At 36.3% G+C, this 22,495-nt stretch overlaps 1 protein-coding gene across 1 annotated transcript; it reads right to left on the bottom strand.

Annotated features, from left to right (window-relative positions):
• Positions 1-20,421: 20,421 nt before the first annotated feature.
• On the bottom strand, positions 20,422-22,124 carry LOC141605801 (FCS-Like Zinc finger 13-like). The gene is made up of 2 exons (XM_074424699.1): positions 21,482-22,124; positions 20,422-20,846 (listed from the first exon to the last, which is right to left on the bottom strand). Exons 1-2 carry the CDS (start codon positions 21,985-21,987, stop codon positions 20,675-20,677), a joined length of 678 nt encoding a protein of 225 aa, XP_074280800.1. The 5' UTR covers positions 21,988-22,124; the 3' UTR covers positions 20,422-20,674.
• Positions 22,125-22,495: the final 371 nt, after the last annotated feature.

Here is a 22,495-nt window from a genome sequence, read left to right as displayed (position 1 = left end):
GATCGGGGTGGCGAATATCTTTCAAATAAGTTTGATCAACACCTGAAAGACTGTGGAATCATTTTGCAGTTAACTCCACCTAGAACACCTCAATTGAATGGTGTGTCCGAACGGAGAAATCGAACCTTACTTGATATGGTTCGATCCATGATGAGTCACACCGTAGTGCTTGATTCATTATGGGGTTATGCTCTTTTGTCAGCTGCTCTTATACTTAATCGAAGTCCGTCTAAAGCTGTCGACAAGACTCCATATGAAATGTGGAAGGGAACGGTACCTAACTTGTCCTTTATTCGGGTTTGGGGCTGCGAGGCTAATGGCAAGTGGTGACACGAGGATAAGCTCGGCCCGCGATCGGTCAAGACATACTTTATAGGTTATCCAAAAGAAACATTTGGTCATTACTTCTATTCGCCTGCCGAACATCGAGTTTTTGTTGCGGCTAGTGCGACGTTCTTAGAGAAAGAATTTCTCGAGGACAAGACGAGTAATAGAACCTTCGAGCTGTCGGAGATTCCAGAACCAACAAACCGAGGAACGGATGGAGGAAGTTGTTTCTCCAACTGATGATACGGTTAATATTCCTGAGGAACCTAGGAGGTCGGGTAGAGACTCTCATCCTCCGGACAAATACATTGGTATGGTCGAGGAGAATGACGTTTTACTTCCAGAAAGTAATGAACCCGCAACCTATAAAGGACTTATGGCCTGTTCCGACTCAAAGCTATGGCTTGAAGCCATGCAATCTGAGAAGGACTCCATGTATGAGAATAACGTATGGGATCTAGTTGATTTACCTAATAAGGTAAAACCTCTACAGTGCAAATGGCTTTACAAAATAAAGCGTTCTGTAGACGCGCAACCAGATACCTATAAGGCACGACTTGTGGCAAAAGGTTTCACTCAAGTGCACGGATTGCATTATGATGAGATTTTTGCACCTGTAGTCATGCTACGTTCCATTTGGATAATCTTAGCGATTGCCGCATTTCATGATTATGAAATTTGGCAGATGGATGTGAAAACCGCCTTCTTAAACGGTTATTTGGAGGAAGAGTTGTACATGGTGCAACCCGAAGGTTTCATAGATCCTGAACATCCTAAGAAAGTATGCAAGCTTAAGCGTTCCATTTATGGACTTAAGCAAGCTTCTCGGAGTTGGAATCATCGTTTCGACCAAGTGATAAAAGAGTATGGTTTCACTCGATCGGTCGAGGAACCATGCTTATATATCAAGTCGAGTGGGAGCAAGATTGTATTCTTGATATTGTATGTCGATGACATACTCTTGATTGGGAATGACATTCCTCTCCTATCTTCGGTTAAAGGATGGTTGAAGAACCATTTCCAGATGAAAGATCTGGGTGAGGCACAACGCATTTTGGGAATCCGTATCTACCAAGATAGATCACGACAAACGTTATCACTTAGTCAGGAGTCTTATTTGGATAAGATTCTTGATAAGTCCAGCATGACCAACTCCAAGAAGGGGAACCTTCCAATGACGTCTGGGATGAAGTTGAGCAAGTCTCAGTCACCCACGACGCCTGAAGGGGTTCAGCGCATGAGTCGTGTTCCTTATGCATCAGCTATAGGATCAATCATGTATGCCATGATATGCACACGTCCAGACGTGGCATATGCATTGAGTATGACGAGTCGGTACCAAAAGAATCCATGTACCTACGGAGGACTAAGGATTGGGTATTGACTTATGGAGGAGATACTAAGCTATGCGCAACCAGTTACGCAGATCTAGCTTCCAAACGGATCTCAGTCCGGTTTGTCTTCACTCTTAGTGTGTTGTAGCAGATTCTACTACTGAATCGTTGAATTATGATAAGCATGTAGGGCACGTCATTTCCATGGGAATTAAACGTGTTCCTGAGTTGTAGTACTTGATTATGGATTTGATACATTATCTTTTTCATATACTATTTATAACTTCATCGTTTTATTTATAATATTTTGTTTTTCATGTGGATTGTACTGACAACATTGAACGCCACAAAGTGAACTGAATTACATTATATTTGTTTTGGTCCGTAATCGCCAATGTGAGCTGATAACTCCGGCTATATATTGTGCAGTCGATTGATGGTGGGTTCAACGAGACATAAGTCAAACGGTTGACTGATCGATCACAGATGCGAGATTATAATGATACCTCGTAGGACAACTTTTTGTGACAACGTAATGGAGTCCTAAATGTTTAATAACATTCGGTGCCAGGTCGTGGATAGGACATCCATTGCGTTCCTAAAGTCGATTCTTTTGACTATCGACTGTCTCTTGAGATTAAGGCAGTTTTTGGGTGACTTTGGTTTCTTTCTCACGATGCCGTGAATCTGGAGGCTAAGTAGATTTTTTTCGGGTCATTTCATACTGTGCTTACATCTGCAGGGTTCGAGTTGAGGAAAATATCCAACCCTTATCAGGTATAGTTATTTCTCAGGGCCACTCAAGGAGTTGTAACTGAAATGCATGGCCGTGCTCGAATGTTGATTCGTTTATCAGTTAAGTTACTCTCTAGTCGGGGAAACCACTCTTGATATTGATCGCTTGTAAAATACGACCTTTGTGAATACGGATTTGCAAATTGTTTTACATTGAGTGGGAGAAATTTTAGGATATGAGAATCGGTTATCGCACATACACTTGTGAGGACAAGTGGGAGTTTGTTGGAGCTTGTGTCCTCCACAAATTAGTGTGATAACATTTGTAAATCTCTTAAAGGTTCACAAGGGTATACTTCGTATATTTAATCAGTTGATTAACGTTTACCTAATAACGGTTGGCTTGCTAGAAAGTTTGACGTTATTATCATACATATGGCGGTGATCAACTGGTCCCTAAAGGTCACACCTATAGGATGTGTTTGAGAAATGTGGTTATAGAAATATAATCATATTGAAGCCCAAAATGACTAAAAAGTTAGTCAATGTGTTGATGAGATAATTATTTAATAAAAATTAAATAATATTAGTTGAGACGAATTAACTGTCAATTCGTAAATTAAATATAATAAGTTATATTTAATTAAATATATGTAATGTTAGCTTGGACGAATTAATCTGTTAATTCGTAATTAAATATAATCAGTTATATTTAATATCAACAAGATGAATGTGTCATAGTGGTAATAGTGAGGTTACACAAACCAAGAGGTCATGGGTTCGATCCTCACTAGATGACAATTCAACACATTTTATATATTTTTGGAAAGACCAAAACATAAGGAGGATAACTCCTTATTTCGGTCAGTTTGGCCGAAATTAGGAAAGATTTATTCTTTCCTAATTGACTCCATATTTCGGTCAGTATAAGAAAGAAAGGGAGAGAATTATTTTGCCCTAATTCCTTTTCTTGACCTAGCCTCCTCTCTCATCAGAAAAACACAAAAACAACTAAATTTTACAGAAAATTTTAGATCGATTCTAGCACAATCAATAGGGCATATCTCATATCGTCTTGGATGCAACTGATAGGCGAATACCTACTTTGGTATTGTTCTTAGGCCATATTTGCTAGGACCGAAGGTTATTTCTGAATCCTTTATACTTTGTTTATGTATTTTGTTTATGACTATTGATCATCACTGTTAAATTCGTTATAATCCTGCAATATAAAGGGATGTATACAGATTATTTCCCACAAAGACTCCATAGAAGTTACTCGAGAAAAGATACTAACGGTAAAATAAATTTAGTAAAATATCACAAAACATTTATCTATATTTCGCCATAAGCTTAAAGTCTAGCACCAATATTTTCGTAAATACTTTTTTCAAGAAAAGAAATACAATAATTTTCTTCTAAATTTCTACAGAATCAGCTAAATATATACACATTTAGGTTCAAAGCGAGATTCTATACTAGTTATCGACACTCGAAAAAACACCAGTACCTATATCGCAAATGGTCAACACTCATGACTAAACAGCGAATTATTTCATGTTCACTATTATCTCCAGTTTGTAGCCGTGAAGATCAGGAGTCCAATTGTAAAGCTCTTCCCAATAATTAAAACCATAGATAATACACATCTCATTGTCCCTATCACCATAACCAGCATCACTACTACCTTTATAGCTTCCTTTTGGGGTGTAAACCATGGATAATTGAAAAGCTCTCGCCAATTGCAGCTATCTCAGGCCACCGGCCCACCGGTACACACTTATCAAATGCTGTTATTTAGAATTTCGTAACATACAATAACTAAAAATCTAGTACTCCGCCTCAATCATTTGTTCACCTCTTTTATTCTTTGCGAGGAGTATTTTAACTAAACTTAAAAAAATGAATGAGATGAAATGACTAAAAACTAAATTGGAATAAAAGAAGGAAAACAACCTTAGTGATTATGAACCCAGTCATTTCGCACCAAATAAACCAGAAAGAATCAAGCCACAAAGTTCAGATCTTGTACCTTGGCGTCGCCTATGCAACCTCTAATCTCAAAGCGGCGCCAAGATCAAATCAAACCCCCCTTCATCTGCGTAGAAACTGCAATGCTTAGCACCTCTAAATCTAGGCTGTGAGATCCCAGGTCAAAATATCAACCAACAAGAAGCAGAGAAAACTTACGTAAACATACTAAGACAATCAACCAGCAGCCTGAACATATTACAAGGAAGCAAACGTTCAAATTGAAGTTTCTACAAGGTAACGGACGTAAACAAATCTACCCGATAAACGCGAAGAAAGTAAATCCTTGATGGCTGCAATTAAAGTTGCCACGTTCAGCACTATAAATTGCAGACCCAGGAGGTGTCTGGACATGTAAGAAGTTGGCATGAACACAGCCCGTTAGGCTGGAAGGAAAACTAAAAAGGCAGATAAAATAAGTGAAGAGGAGTTTACAGATGCCCGTCTAGCTAGTGGTAGGCCGGGAGAGAAGGATGTTGAGGAATGCAGCACATAAATTCCACCCCCAGGGCCTTCACCCACGGCACCCCAATGTCCCGTGAAAACGTAGGCACATGAGGCTGTTTCGGGGAATTAAGGAAAAAAGCCAGGGGAAATAACAAACTCAATCAACCCGTACTGATTAAACCGGTAGGAATCATGCCAATGAAACCAATACCTGTTGTCCAGCCCTGGCAATGCGCTTGTTAACCATGAAGCGGTGCAGAATTCAAATCATCTCCGCATATAGCCGCGCTGAATCAGCAATGCTTCACACCTCTAAACTCAAACCTAGAGAGTCCAGATCAACGTAGTAATCAACAAGAAGAAGGGAAAGCACACGTAAACTAATAAACAGTCAATCAACAACTTTAAGAAACCACAAGTAAAAGTTCAGGTCTAAAATACTACAAGAAAGAAAACATAAGTAAACAGGCTAAGACAAGCAAGGAGAATCAGGAAAAACCTGTATGTCCGCGCTGAAATCTGCAGTGTTCAGGAGAACAAAATTAAAACTCAGGAGGTGCCTCGACACGTCATAAGCTGGCCAGGAGACATTCTAGCAATCTGCAAGGGAATAAAAGAAGTGCAAAAAATAAGTGTCGAGGAGCCGCTGGATAGCCTTTAAAGAGTCGCCCAGAGGAAAACACGGTGCTAGAGAATGCACCGCATAACTCTCGTCCCCAGGGCCCTCGCCAAAGACACTCCGCTCCGGGACCGCATATACATAAGATACAGCTAGGGAAAGAGAAGTAAGATGACTTTATAAATTACACACAATAAATACCCACCAAATAAACCATTTAACATCCGGCAAAATAAATCAGCACTTGTGGTTTGCCACTGCCGATTCAATCGTCAACCCCAAAGCAGTGCTAAGATCAGATTATCGCTCCCCTCCAACTGCGCCGAAAGTGTACCCCTAAATTCAAACCGGGAAAGTTAAGATCAAAATATCAAACATCAATAAGAAAGGAAAATATATGTAAACAATTTAAGACAATCAACCAACCGCCTGAATGCACTACAAGCAAGTAAATGTATAGCTTGGAGGTACCGCAAGTCAACAAACATGCGTAAATAAATTTACACAATCAACGAAAAGAATAAAAGGACCTTAATGACTACGCTTAAATTGGCAACATTAAGCACCATAAAGTTCGCCACCATGATGAGGTGCCTGGACATGTTTGATGTTGAGTCGAACACAACCCATTAATCTGAAAGAAAATATTAGGAAGTTTTGTTTAAAATTAACAAGATTAGAGAACCTTGCTAAATGTTTCTGCATTGGTTTTGAGCAATTTTGCTTGAACAGTTACATGCCATTCCGACTCGAGTCACTTAACTATTTTTTTTTATTAATTGCCGAGACATGACACTCCAATCACCTTTATTGACCCCTTTGACCAAAGGTTACATTTAAGAAATAGTGGCCAAATACAATCACTACCCCTTGACTCGACTAATAAAGTTTACATGTGAAGTCTCAAATAATGAGAATTTAAGCTTATAAATTATACTTCCACTTGAGTCTTGAGCACCGCTACGAGCTTGGCTAAAATTTGAAATTAATTACCGGATCTGGATGCACCAGACATGAGTCACACATAGCTTTTAGGTTCATTTTATGTATGTAGCAATATGAGCTAGTTATCGTCTTCCGGACCTGTTTGCTAATTTGTTGTTTTGATCGAGGTATTTGGATGGAAAGGGAGGGAATATTTCATTGTATGGGCTACTAAGTTGGGTTGAAGAACATAGAGGGAAGGCAGAAAGAGGGGTTTATTTTCCCTCATACCAGTCAAACAATAATTATAATTCATGAAAGATTTGGAAGGAGACCATCACATCTCCATTCCCCTTCCCTCTCGCTTCCTTTAACAACTGAGAGGTTCGGAAGAAAACTCTTAATTAAACACAATCAATGAAAATATAACCGTCTCCGTCGTCATCCTCATCATCAGCACCAACATTGTTGTCTCCTAGAAAAGCAGAAAATAGTCATCGCCATCACATCAACTCTTGATGTAAAATAAGGAGAATTAGATCAAGAAATAGATTCCGCTTGTCTGCAGAACCTGTCGGACCTAATGTATGGAACAACCAATAACGATAAATAAATGAAATCCCAGTAAAATTACATACGGTTGTCTGAGCATGTTTGCAAAGCTAAAAACAAAAATAACGAAGTCGGCACATTAAGACGAAAACGAATTTCATATAATTAGCATTAGAAACAATTGATTTCCCAAACATAACAACAAAATGAATAAAAAACGAAATCAAACTGAAAATAATCAGTATAAACAACATTTGCTTTTAAAAATGTGGAGTCTATTGATCGAATACGAAAGAGGGGGGGGGGTGAATTGAGTATTAAAAACGATGACCGCTTTTTCGAAATATATGATATAAATTAATTACTTGATTTTATTGATTAAAATCAACTAATTAAATTATTAACAATAAGTGCAAAATCAAAATAACAATAATAAAGAGAGAGAGAGAGAAAGAGAGACACACAGGATTTTGAAGTGGTTCAGTTTCACAAGTCGAAACCTACGTCCACTATTCTCGATTAATAATTTTTAGTACCTTTCTCCGGATTACAAAAATTACCAATCCACTCGTATAATCAACTATATGATTATAACTCAGATTGAGTATCGCTAAATACTCTAGGTTGCTCTTACGTTAATAAGAAAAATAAAACGACAAATACTAATCTCACGTTATGCGAGTGAGTATACTATCCTTGTGTATTTAGTATCCTATAACGATTTTTCTTCGAGTGATTGACAAATTTGATGCGTGATTTTTGTATAAGCAAATATGAAAATAAGAATTAAATCTCAAATGATTTTTGCTTAAAATATTTTTCTCTCTTGAAATATGTAGATGTGTGTGTCCACCATTAATGTTGAATGAATGAGAGTATTTATAGTAGAGTGAATTAGGGTTTGGAATGTTCTGGAATTAGGGCATAGGAATATTCTGGAAGAATGAATCCTAACAACTTGATGAACAAGTAAGAAGCAAAAGGAAGGAGGAGTTTGGCCTCCCTAGGGTTTCGGCCTCCCTAGGGTTCGGCCACTAGGGTTTGGCCGGCCTCTAGGGCTCCTTCGGTCCACTTCTTGCTTCTATAGCCCGCAACAAATCGAGATAGAATTTAGTTAAAACCCTAGGTTGCATGACGATATAAATATCGTGTTACAAACCAATAGTTTATTTAACTTAAACTCTAATTAATTAATTCCAATTAAAATAAATACTCTCTTATTTTTATAAACCATTAAAAATATATTTTCCAAAAATTAACGCATCATTTTTGTCTAGCAATGAAGTTATGTCTATTAGGTCATAACTTCACTAACCTTTAAATCAAACAAAGTAAAACCATTACCGGATGACGACCTATACTAACTAATCTTCAGTAGATCTTCAGTACACGAATTGTCTCTTCACAAGTCTCTCATCTTGAGTCTCGTGGTTGATTTCCAATCTTGATCTCGCTTGAAAACATCGATCAAGTGTATTTGAAGTTGTACCTCCTTGGTCCAAACTTCAAGCTTGCGTCATTGTAATTGTTCATTTCTAAATTAAAACTTAAGCGCACAATTACACGCATATGTTTATATATTAAGTCCACATACAAATCATTACTGTCATTATCAAAACAATTAATAAGGACTAAAGGTCCAACAAATTCCCCCTTTTTGATGATGACAAGTCTCCTATGATTTGTGTCTAAGTCTAGTTCCCCCTCAACATAATACTTCCCAATTTATAGAACAGTTGAGCGCAGAAACTAATGATCTCTTCAAAGTTATAACTATAGAACGCCATGAGAGAATTAATCTTTGAGACGGTCGCAAATCATAAAAACAATTCCCCCTCTTTGCATCATTGAAAAGATAAGAACAGATATAAAACGACCAGAATAATATATTATGAGACAAGAAATAATCATGAAAAACATATTATATTAAACGCAATCTAGTTCTTAATTAGCATAATAATATCATAAACTTGCAATCACAAAAGGAATAATGCGGAATTGAAAAAGCTAATATCCATAAGAATGAATTTTTATTGTGAGCGAAGGAATTAAAAAGATAAGGCTAGGTTGAATGGATTAGGGCAAGATGGTCAAGGGTAACGTGGGCTTGGCGGGTTGGACCTAGGACGGGTTCGGTATTCCAAGTCCTCGAGTCGCGCATGACAATGGTCTAGGAGTGCAGCTTGGGCAGTCAATCGAGTATCAAAGTTACCAATCCTCAAAGTCGTTGCTTTAACTGCTTCATATATAGTTTGCATCTCATACCTCATCTCCTTCCCAGATTGCAAAAGATCATCACCAAACTTAACCAAACTAGCCATACCTTCCTTTATTTGAGTAGACTCGGAATGAATTCGCACGGCGGCCTTAAAAACACTTTCGAGCCGTGTATCAAACCGTGACAACACGGTATTTAGGCGAGCCGGGCTGATTTCACTCGGTCCACTAGTATCAACTCTCCTTTCCTTTTTAATTAGGTCAAACAATTCTTCCAATTTCTTGTCTTGTTCATTAATCCGTCCAAAAATAGAAGTAAAGTTTGAATCCATCTTAGAATCCAACATATCAAAACTCACATTGCTTTTTCCTTCTTTTTCTCCTTTATCTCCTTTTGTCTCAAAACCTAATTCGTTGCCATTAATAACGAGCGTCATATAAGATAGATAAAGATCGCTCATCTCGTCATTAGTGATAACTCCATAACTATTCTTCCCAATAACTCCTTTCTTCTCCAAAATTCGAGATATCCAATTCCCATGAGGCAAACTTAAAGTAGAAGCGAAGTCCTCCATCTTAGCCGTTACACTAGCTTGTATAATTTTATGAAACACAAGCAAGGGTAGACTAACCTTTTCTCCTTCAAGCCAAGCCTTCATAATAATCATCTCATGTGCCCCGAATTTATCTCTACCTTCTTTTCGAGGAACAATGGTATTCCAAAGAAAGTTCAAAAAGAACCTCAATTTTGGCGACAACTTCGCAGTTAAGATAGTCTCAGACGAAGTTGCATCTTGTTTGAAATACCGTTTCACTAACAACCTTTTTTCTGGTGACACACCTCCCCATTCTACGCTTGGATTGATCTCAGTTCCCTCGTTAGGAACATGAGCCAAGTCGCAAAAATCACCGAGTGAGACTTTTATGGAAGTCTCATTGACCACAGCAAACAAATTTCCTTCCTTAAGATGAACAGAAGCATAAAATTGATATACCTCAATAGGAAAGATAGGACCACTTACAGCAACAATATTTTCCCATCCTTGATCCTTGAGAAAATTTCTGAAAAACCCAAGTGCTTTGTATTTCTTTAACCAATCAATCGAATATACTCGTCCTGCGTGAATGCGATATTGAGCAACTTGATTGACATCTCTTCTTTCTACTTGAGTTAATCTAAGATTATTCAGTCCATTGTTGGTGTAATCATCCATATGCTGTGCGTAAAGAACTCGTGAAGAACCATCTTGAAGTTTATAGTTTTCAGTCTTTGAACTTACCTCAATTTCCGAAACCATCTTTCCCTTACCCTTAAACAATTTTCGTCGCTTGGTGAGGTTGGCGGGTTGGTCGATGAAGGACCGTGGGGAGCGAGGGAGTTCGGCCGGTGAGGTGGAGCGAGTTCGAGGCGGTGATTGGCTTACCTTCTTTCTAATAACAACATGTTTCTTTGATTGAAAACGGGTTGTAGGTTGATTAGTCATTATTGAAGATAGTAGTAGAAGGTAATTAGGGTTTAGAGGATTATAATTGATGAGAATTATGGTGAGATTTAAGGGGTATATATAGCATAAGGAATTTGAGTTTAGGTAAGAATAGGATTCCTTAAAAGATAGAGAATAATACCAATTTCCTTATTTCTTTAATGCCTTTCCCTTTTTTTTTTCGGCATCTTTCCCTTTTTTTTTCGTGCTTTTTTTTTTTTTTTTTTCGCACTTCCTCTTTTTTTTTGTTTTTGGCATTATCTCCTATTTGATATAAGATTAGGAAGGAATCTTTTGTATTGGAGTTTAGGCAGGATTTGTGTAGGAATATAATAAGATAGAAATACCTTTATTATATTAGGCAGTTTATTGTAGATTTTGTCGATTTTTGTAAGGAAATGTGATTATGCAGAATATAAAATACTACCATACACATAAGCAAGATATAACACGTAAAATAAATATTATTTATCATAATTAAACTTGCAACAAAAATATACGGACACAATCGTACAATCTTATCTTCCTAGGTGGTCATTCGGGTTCCCGGACATAATTATGACGGATTTAATTATCACTAATTAAACCAATCTCAAGTCTCAATAACTCAAAGCGTTTTCTAGCTAATGCCTTAGTCAAGATATCAGCCCATTGCCTTTCCGTACTACAAAATTCAAGTGAAATCTTGCCTTTCTCTACATGATCTCGTAGGAAATGGTGTTGAATATCTATATGTTTGGTCCTCGAGTGCTGGGCAGGGTTCTTAGAAATTACTATAGCACTCGTATTGTCACACATAATAGGCATACGACCTACATTTATACCATAATCACATAGTTGTTGCTTTAACCAAAGTAATTGAGAACATACCGATCCTGAGATACATACTAAACGGCTTCAAAGAAGAGACATTGCAACTGAATTTTGTTTCTTTGATCCCCATGTGATAATACAAGGTCCAACAAACGTTGCATACCCAGAAGTGCTTTTCCTATCTAAAGAACATCCTGCATAATCTGCATCTGAATATCCTACTAGATCGAAATTACACTCAAGTGGATACCATAAGTATAAATTAGATGTATCAATTAAATATCTCAAGATACGTTTAACTGCAATTATATGTGATTCTTTAGGGCACGATTGAAATCGCGCACAGACACATACGCTAAACATTATATCAGGACGACTTGCAGTTAAATATAAAAGTGAACCAATCATACCTCGATATGTAGTCTCATTGACACACTTACCATGTTCATCTATAGTCATCTTCTTTTCAGGTACCATAGGTGTATCGTATGATTTTGCATTTTCCATACCGAACTTTCGGATTAGTTCCTTGATATATTTCTGTTGGTGTATCTTTATACCATCCTTTGTTTGTTGAATTTGTAAGCCTAAAAAGTACTTCAGTTCTCCCATCATGCTCATTTCAAACTCAGAAGTCATTAGATCAGAAAAATACTTGCACAATTTTTCATTTGTAGAACCGAATATAATATCGTCTACATAAATTTGTACAACAAGTAAATTAGAACCCTCGGATTTTAGGAACAGGGTTTTATCGACAGATCCTCTTGTAAAATTATTTTGTAACAAAAACTTGGATAATCTGTCATACCATGCCCTTGGAGCTTGTTTCAAACCATATAAAGCTTTGTCTAATTTATAGACGTGGTTTTGAAACTTGCTTTCTAAAAATCCGGGAGGTTGTTCTACATAGACTTCTTCCTCCAAATAACCATTAAGAAATCTTTGTCTTAACGTCCATTTGGAACAGTTTCATTCCTTTATGAGCAAAGAAAGGCAATAATGAGACGTATAGCCTCAAGTCTCGCTACAGGTGGAAAGGTCTCGTCATAATCGATTCCTTCCTGTTGATTGTAGCCTTGGACAACTAGTCGTGCCTTGTTTCTTGTAATAAGTCCTGTATCGTCCAATTTGTTTCTAAACACCCATCTAGTACCAATAACAGTTCGATCACTAGGTCGTGGCACTAAGTGCCATACCTTATTGCGTTCGAATTGTTGAAGCTCATCTTGCATAGCGGTTATCCAATCAGGTTCAGAAAGAGCTTCTTTAATATTGGTAGGTTCAATAGTTGATAGAAACGAAAAGAACGAGCAGAAATTATTCAAGGACCTTCTAGTTTTAATGCCTTGCTCTAGATCCCCTAGGATTTTGTCCAAAGGGTGGGAGCTTTGATGTTTCCAATTTTTGAGAACTCTAGGCTCATTATCATTTGATGGACTAGCATCATCTGCAGACGAAGAATCATGATTTGTTCCCCCTGAGTTGGACTCGGGATTTTCTTCAGAAGCATCACTTACTTCATTAGAAATATCATGATTTGGATCGGAAGTTACAACATCATTAGGTATAACTTCAAGATCTCTTTCTTTATCTAAGGAAGGGTCGATAGTATCATTAACTATGGACTCATCACTTCTCTTAGGATTGTTTGCAGAATTTTCTAGTTCATCATTGATACCTTGAATATCTTCATCTTCATTTAAGGGCTCATTTCTTGCTAGAAAGAAATCGGGCTCATCTGGATCCTCTTCTTCTGTTGACTTTATCAAACACATTATCTTCGTCAAAGCGAACATGAACACTTTCTTCTATGCGCAAGGTTCTTTTATTGAACACTTTGTAAGCTTTACTATGATCCGAATATCCCGGAAAAACAGACTTCATCACTTGGGGTCAAATTTTCCTAAATTTTCTTTTCCATTATTATGAACAAAACATTTGCTCCCGAAGCAACGGAGATGTGATATATTGGGTTTTCTCCCTCTTAAAAGTTCATAGGGAGTCTTTTTCAAAATAGGTCGGATCATAGCTCTATTATGCACATAGCATGCGGTACTAAACACCTTTCCGCCCAAAAGCTTCTAGGAAGGCCACTACACAAAAGCATAGTACGAGCCATATCCTCTAGGGTTCGATTCATACGTTCCACGACACCATTTTGTTGTGGGGTACGTGGTGCGGAGAAGTTATGCCCCACACCATTTTCCCTACAATATTCTATAAATAATTGATTATCAAATTTCGTGTCGTGATCCGTCCGAATCGAAATAAGCTTATTATCATATCTATTTTGGGCAAGCTTCATTAATACCACAAATTCATCGAAAGTTTCATTTTTAGAGGAAAGAAAGATTGGCCAGACATACCTTGAGTAATCATCGACTAGAACAAATACATACTTTGATCCACCACGGCTTCTAACTCTCATAGGTCTACATAAATCCATGTGTACCATCTCAAGTGGTCGTTTAGTGCTAACTATTCTCTTAGGTTTAAAAGAGGATCTAACATGTTTGCAGCGGGCACATAAGTCACACATTGTCTCTTGCTCGAATTTAATTGAGGGCAAGCCTTCAACTAAATCCATGGACTTTAGTTTCTTTAAAACAGTTGGACTAATGTGTGCAAACCTCTTGTGCCACAAGCAAGACTCATCTGAGGTTACTTTCATACACGCAAAGGAATTTGTATTGACAACATTTAAGTTAATCATATACACATTCCTCATACGGTGACCCTCAAGTAAAACATTACTAGTACCTTCAATTATGATACGACAAACATCGGCATGAAAAACAACTCTATTTCCTTTGTCACATAATTGAGAAATACTAAGTAAATTATGTTTAAGACCACTTACCAGATATACTTTATCGATTGAATGAGAGGTTGAAATTCCAATTTTTCCTACTCCAATAATTGTACCCTTCTTATTATTTCCAAAGGTAACTTTGCCACCAAAGAAGGGCTCTAGTGAAAGAAAAAGATTTCTGTCTCCTGTCATGTGTCTTGAGCATCCACTGTCGAGATACCATAGATTATTTTCTTTCACTTCTACCTGCAAATGAATCAAATACAACTTTTAGGTACCCAAGCTAAGTTGGGTCCTTTATGGTTAGTAATTCTATATATTTGATCCTTTCTAACCCACACTTGTCTTATTATTCTTTTGGCTTTAACATTGGGTTGTCTGGATCTTTGTCTAACAATCGGAACATAAGGTACTCTAGGTTTTGTTCTATCGAAAGTAGCTTCAGGTCTAGTACCTTCATGAGACGCTCTAGGTTTAGAGTTATGAACTTTAGGCTTGAATGTATGCTTTCGATTCTCATTTATTTTGTTTGATTTTGAAGGAACAGATGAGTAATCAAAAGCCATATCTTAAGTCCATCTAAACTCATTATTGCGTTCTTCATTGTCGTTAGGTTCATCTATAGGTAGAGACATCATCTTCCACTATGAAATCACAAGTCTTAACAGTTTCAATATTCTTTTTCTTATCCCAAGCGAGTTTGACACAATTGACTTGTATATGTCCAGTAGAGCCACAGTAATTGCAAATCAAATATTCTGGAAGATTAACGTATTTTCTTTTTGAAATCATTTTGGAAGGATTGGATTTGCATTTATCATGGTCTCTACGGCTATAGCATTCATGACCAAGTCCCATCTTCATGTTATTGTCAGATTGTTCAGTAAGGAAGTTTAGAACCTTTGTGCTTCCTTCCCACTTATCATGAACTTTTCGAGCATGTAAAAGTAATTCTTTCAAGGACTCAATTTCTTTTTCACATTTTGAATGATCTACATTTGAATCCTTGGAAGAGCTACCTTTCTCAAAGTCTTCACGAAATTTATCAAAACGTTCATTCAAGATACGTTTCTCCTTTTCATGTTGTACCTTGAGTTGAGACACACTTTTGCTAGTTTCATCCAATTGCTTAGAGAGAAATACAATTTCTCTCTTGTGTTCGGAAACCACACTATCTTTGCCATTAAGCTCATCTTTTAAAATCTCATTGACTTTCTTCAACTCAGAAGTTATAGCATCACTAGCTGTAACTTTAGCTTGAAGATGCTTAATGTTGAGTTTAAGCTCTGAAGTTATGGCATCACTAGCCGTAACTTTAGCTTGAAGATTCTTAATGTTAAGTTTAAGCTCTGAAGTTATGGCATCACTAGCCTTAACTTTTAATTCAAGAGCGTTCTTCTCAGCATTCGTCATGTCTGAAGTTGTAGCTGGAGTAGCCATAACTTTACATTTGAGCTTTTTGGCGTTGGCTTTTGAAGTTGGTTTTCCTCAAAGCCAATATCTAAAATCTGTTCCTTAAGGTCTCTTAACTCTAGACTTTGTTCATGACAATGATCAAGGGAATGTTCACAACACTTAATTAAATTATCCTTAGAAAGTTTCTTAACACGCTTTTTAAGTTCAAGATAATTTACCTCTTCATCCTCTGAATCTGAATCCGAATTTCCAACAAGACACTTCTCAGCATTTGAAGCATTGCTTTCATTGTCGCTTTCGGAGAATAGGTCAAGGCTGACGCTACTTAGACAGACGTTGGCAGTTTCTTCTTCATCTTCGGATTCGCCATCTTCAGAGTCCAAGTCTCCCCAACAATATGCCATCATAACTTGCTTGAATTCTCTCTTTGTTTTGTCACGTTGGTTTTTGTCTTTAATTTTCTTCCATGTAGGGCAATCTTTGATCATGTGATTATCATCACCACACTTGAAGCATCCACGATTAGAGAAAGACCCTTTTGACTCAAACGATTTCTTAGGGGTTTGCTTTGATTTGTTATTTGTCTTATTTTGATTTTGAAAGAAAGGCTTTTTCCTAAGACGTTTAACAAACAATACAGTTTCATCTTCAATATCTGAAGAATCATCAACTTTGCTAGAGCTCGGCTTGTAAGGCCATCTTTTTGCTTGTGCCAACTTCCTCCTCATCCCGATTCGAGTAATCTCGTGAGCCATTAAGGTTCCGAGTAGCTCCCGATAGGATAATGAAGTTAGGTCCTTACATTCTTCTATGACAGATACTTTATGTCTCCATCTGCGAGACATACTTCTGAGTATTTTTCTAGCAATTTCCTCGGAGTCAAAAGTTCTTCCTAAATTTTTTAGCTCATTGATGATGCTAGAAAAGCGAGAGGACATGCTATCAACTGACTCATTTTGCTCCATGGCAAACAGCTCGTATTTTCGCATTAGTAATGCCATACGTTGCTTTTTGACAATAGTGGTTCCCTCATAGGCTAACTCTAGACCATCCCATATTTCCTTGGCGAGATGAATTTGGTTGAGAAACGATCGAATTGGTGGCAATCATACCGTTTTGCAATAAGCTTATTGCTTTTGAATTCTTCTCGGCCTTTTTATAATCCGCCTCAATATAGTCTTCTTCTTTCTTTTCGACGGTAGTGCCATTCTTTTGGTTGCAAGTAAGATCTTATTAGGACCATTCTTGATAATCAACCAACACTCCCAGTCGTTTCCCTTAATGAAGTGGGTCATCATATTTTTCCATAAACCATAGTTCTTCCCATTGAATATAGGACACTTTAGGTGTTTGGAATCCATTTGATAAAAAATAAATGCAGCGGAAAAAACGATAAATAGACTACAAAAAAACGATCAACTCTAGCTGTTAGGCTATCAAGAGCACGAGGCTCTGATACCAATTGTGGAGTCTATTGATCGAATACGAAAGGGGGGGGGGGTGAATTGAGTATTAAAACGATGACCGTTTTTTGAAATATATGATATAAATTAATTACTTGATTTTATTGATTAAAATCAACTAATTAAATTATTAACAATAAGTGCAAAATCGAAATAACAATAATAAAGAGAGAGAGAGAAAGAGAGACACACAGGATTTTGAAGTGGTTCAGTTTCACAAGTCGAAACCTACGTCCACTATTCTCGATTAATAATTTTTAGTACCTTTCTCCGGATTACAAAAATTACCAATCCACTCGTATAATCAACTATATGATTATAACTCAGATTGAGTATCGCTAAATACTCTAGGTTGCTCTTACGTTAATAAGAAAAATACAACGACAAATACTAATCTCACGTTATGCGAGTGAGTATACTATCCTTGTGTATTTAGTATCCTATAACGATTTTTCTTCGAGTGATTGACAAATTTGATGCGTGATTTTTGTATAAGCAAATATGAAAATAAGAATTAAAGCTCAAATGATTTTTGCTTAAAATATTTTTCTCTCTTGAAATATGTAGATGTGTGTGTCCACCATTAATGTTGAATGAATGAGAGTATTTATAGTAGAGTGAATTAGGGTTTGGAATGTTCTGGAATTAGGGCATAGGAATATTCTGGAAGAATGAATCCTAACAACTTGATGAACAAGTAAGAAGCAAAAGGAAGGAGGAGTTTGGCCTCCCTAGGGTTTCGGCCTCCCTAGGGTTCGGCCACTAGGGTTTGGCCGGCCTCTAGGGCTCCTTCGGTCCACTTCTTGCTTCTATAGCCCGCAACAAATCGAGATAGAATTTAGTTAAAACCCTAGGTTGCATGACGATATAAATATCGTGTTACAAACCAATAGTTTATTTAACTTAAACTCTAATTAATTAATTCCAATTAAAATAAATACTCTCTTATTTTTATAAACCATTAAAAATATATTTTCCAAAAATTAACGCATCATTTTTGTCTAGCAATGAAGTTATGTCTATTAGGTCATAACTTCACTAACCTTTAAATCAAACAAAGTAAAACCATTACCGGATGACGACCTATACTAACTAATCTTCAGTAGATCTTCAGTACACGAATCGTCTCTTCACAAGTCTCTCATCTTGAGTCTCGTGGTTGATTTCCAATCTTGATCTCGCTTGAAAACATCGATCAAGTGTATTTGAAGTTGTACCTCCTTGGTCCAAACTTCAAGCTTGCGTCATTGTAATTGTTCATTTCTAAATTAAAACTTAAGCGCACAATTACACGCATATGTTTATATATTAAGTCCACATACAAATCATTACTGTCATTATCAAAACAATTAATAAGGACTAAAGGTCCAACAAAAAAGGAGGAGGAGATAATACCTTTGACAGATTCCCATTATATTTGCAAGCTTTCTTGAGGAAGCTTGAGAGCTCGATGAGTTATACAACTAAAATTGGAGATTATCATCTCAAATCAGGGACCGCGCGATAGCATTGAACTGATGTAAAATATAAACAAAACATTAAATTAAAACAGTAACAACCCAAATAAGAATAAAAAATAAATTACATAAAGAGTAAGATATATACTTACTATTATACTCCGTATAAAGAAAGAGGAAAAATGAAGAACTGAAGATCAATGTCATTTTGCAATACCTGATAATCAAATAGATATACACAAAAAAGGAGTAAAAATCATGAATATTATGATTAATATACGAGGAACCCTAAAAACCCATAAAATTGAACCGATGTAAAGATTGATAAAAATGGTATTTGAGAATTCACCATTTTGAGTGAGAGATATGAGATGATAAACAACAGGGGATGAGAATTGAAGAAGATGAAGCTCCGATTGGGATGCGCGGCGGAATGAGGAGGGATTTTGAGCAGCAAGATGGAAAGCAGAATGAAATGAAAGGATGAAAGGTAGGGAAAGAAATAGGGTAAAGTTAGAATGGAGGGTGAGATTGAGTGTACGAGATCAAGGGTGGAGATTTGGAAGCAACTATTCATTGCTACACTTGGAGCAAGTTTGCTCTTTCTAAAGGGTAAGGATTAGGTAGTGTTTAGGAATTTGAAATCATACCACTTGCATGAATTTAATTCTAGATATTGAATTATTGAAATTTGATTCCATTTCCAATTCCATAAAACTGTTTGGGTACCCTTAGAGTTCAATTACAAATTTCAATTCTGCAAAGATGTTTGGAAGACATTTGGATTTCAAAGCATAAAAATTCAAATTTAACAACTAATATGAGAAATTCAAATACAATGCTTAAAAATAGTATTTTTAAAAGAATCCACAGCATATGAGAGATTCTAACGCAAAATCGTATAAAACAACTCAATATCCAAACTCAACAAAATATTAAAAGAATCCACAACATATTTTCATTATCCAAATGCTGCTACATCTATATCATTGCCAATAAGATATACGCAAAATGCTACTACATCATTACCATACTTTTATTCACCTCGACTAGGAAACAATACAAGCAAAGTGTACATTACTATACTTTACAGTGACAATAATTGCGTGATTTAAGTTAAAATACTCACAAAAATTTGTGCTTTTTCACAAAAACGACTGAAATCGAAAACTAAAAGACGACCTAAACGTTCTTATCAATTTGATGAGCAAAAAATTACCAGTCATAGATTTAAAACTGCTATAAATGTTAGACAACTGAGATAATGATACAATAAGGAACAAATGAAGAAGAAATCAAATAATTACCGAGAAATTGGCAAGAAATCAGAAAAAACTAGGATTTGAAGCATGGTGGTGGTGTCGCTTGTCGGGATGAGGGAGGACTGAGATGTCGTTCGGTAGAGAGAGGTAGACGAGATAGGAAATGAAATGGCTAGGGTTTAGAGAGAGATTTGTAGTAGTTGTTTTTTACTCATTCATGGAATTGCCTTAGATTTGAGCTGATTCCAATTCCAAATCCTTTGTAATTTCACATTGTTGGTACAGTGTAGATCCTTGGGTGAAAGTTAACTCTTTGACCATCTCCATACTAATTTTTTTTTCCAATTTGACAATTGTCAAGTGGTTTTTTTAATTTTTTTTGGAGCACCAAGGCAAAAGGTCGATGTTAATATTGATGTATTTCGGACTTTAGTAATGAGTATCTAAACAAAACGATTTTAGTAATTGGGTGCGACGAAATCTAGCATTAGATCCTGACATTTCATAATTGAGACATATAAACCATTGAAGAACTTACATAGTTATATAATTCATATCAAAATTTATAATAGTTTGATTACAACTTCATTTCTTAACCTCTTAATCCCAAGAACATGTTTTTTGTTCTCTTGGGCAGATGAGCTTCAAAATTTTATTGTACGTATTTATATAGTCAAACTTGTTGGTGGATTTTCAGAGTAAATATTTTTAGCATCTTAAATCATGATTATATTTTAACCATGATTTTATCTTAATTAGAAATACTTGTATATCCTAATTAAACAGCCACAATTCCAGCTGAGAAGAGCTTCCCTCCTGTATTAGTGTACGAATACGGGGAGCTTGAAACGTTGCTAGATCTCGACCCTTTTGATCTGCATTTCTCTTTCCTTTCGTCGATTCCTATCTGCCTTTGCCTGCACTCTTCACTACAAAATGCCTTCTCTCCCCTGCATTCATATAAACTACTGTATAAATTTTACCGTTGATTTTGTGTAATACTCCGTATTAAATGAGCTGCTTAACATATGAGGAAGGATCGTTTCTACGTTATATAACAAGTTTATTTAAGCATTATATTTGGTTAAAACTACTCTCGCTGTTCCAAATCATTTGAGGGTATAGTTTGAATATAAAAACCGATCTTGGACCTCTAACCATCAGCTTAAACTTTTTGTTGAGATGATTTCATGACAAGTATTTTAATCAAAGGCAACTAAATAATTGGTACGAGCAGTTTAAACATCTTAGTCTCCTATGATATATGGATATTTAGTAACGGAGTGCTCCGTAATTGAAGTATGGGATAAAAATTACCAATGAATTTACCCATATACCAAAAAATTGGAATTAAAAAATGACTATCTCATCGTATATGTCGATCTTATGATAATTTCCTATAGAAGTAGCTTAAAACATACTCCGTAGTCGGTAGTCCTATGTGATCTTAAAATTGCTCCTTTAAATGCTTTTAAGGATGTTATTCTACAAAGTATAAACTTTTGAATATGAAAATTGGTAAAAAATAAACCAAATTTAATAAATACGAAAGACATAAACGTAAAGGGAGGGAAAGTTTTATTACTTGTACATGTAGATGTCTTTGCCATGGAGAGTTTTCCGACACAATTGACATGAGCTTAGAAAATCATAATCCGATGACCGATAAGAATCGTCGAATAATCTTGCTGGTGATGAAGAAATATCGAAAACTCCGATACTTTGATTGATTGCAGGACAATAAACTCTAGTCGTTATTGATTTTTCAGTACCATGACTTGTTACATATGTAAACTCTTCTTCTTTTGCATTATCTTTTGCTTCACATTCGTTGCTTTTTTTAATACATAAAGCATATTTTGCAATAATTTCGCCCCTACTTTTACTTGTATTATTACTATTATTGTGAAGGGACACAATTATTCCCAATCCTACACCACCTTGTTGATCATAGTTTTTTTGCCCTCTTGGAGATTGCATTCCACAATCCAATGGACTTCTAGGGCTCGTGACGGACTCCACGATCCCGCTTGACCGGAGTGCTCCCGCAAGCTTTCCGATTGTCGAAAGACGGGATCGCTTTCCCAACATGATTGGCAATATGTTTTTGGGAGAGTGTTGGGGATATTTTTGGGTGTTTTGGAGTATAACACACCGAAATGAGTCTCTCCAATATGCTACTTCAAGGGAGTTGTCAATTTATGTATGTATGATTGAGTTGTTAGACTTAGCCCACTCCTAACTTTTTTTTTTTTATTATATTATACTCCCTCCGTCCCGGTCTACTAAATGACAAATGAACCAAATTAAGTGTGGATGATCAAATTGCTGATCAAGTTCATTCTTAAAATAGAAATGACAACAATTAACTGAGACACCCTAAAGTGGAACAACAAATGACCGTGACAGAGGGAATATTATTTTTTGAATAAATCTTGTTTAAAGCGGAGTATCCATGAAACGGATTTAAATATTACTACAGTTAATAAGAATAAAACTTTTGATACTTTTTAGGCAATTAATCATGTGATTTGGTAAGTATCTGACCCGTGGTAAGATTTAAGACATGTCTTAAGCTACAATTTGTGCATTTTTACAT

This window comes from Silene latifolia, chromosome 10 (genome assembly GCF_048544455.1).
Source record: "Silene latifolia isolate original U9 population chromosome 10, ASM4854445v1, whole genome shotgun sequence".
Lineage (NCBI taxonomy): Eukaryota > Viridiplantae > Streptophyta > Magnoliopsida > Caryophyllales > Caryophyllaceae > Silene > Silene latifolia.
This window is presented reverse-complemented; position numbering and strand designations above follow the sequence as displayed.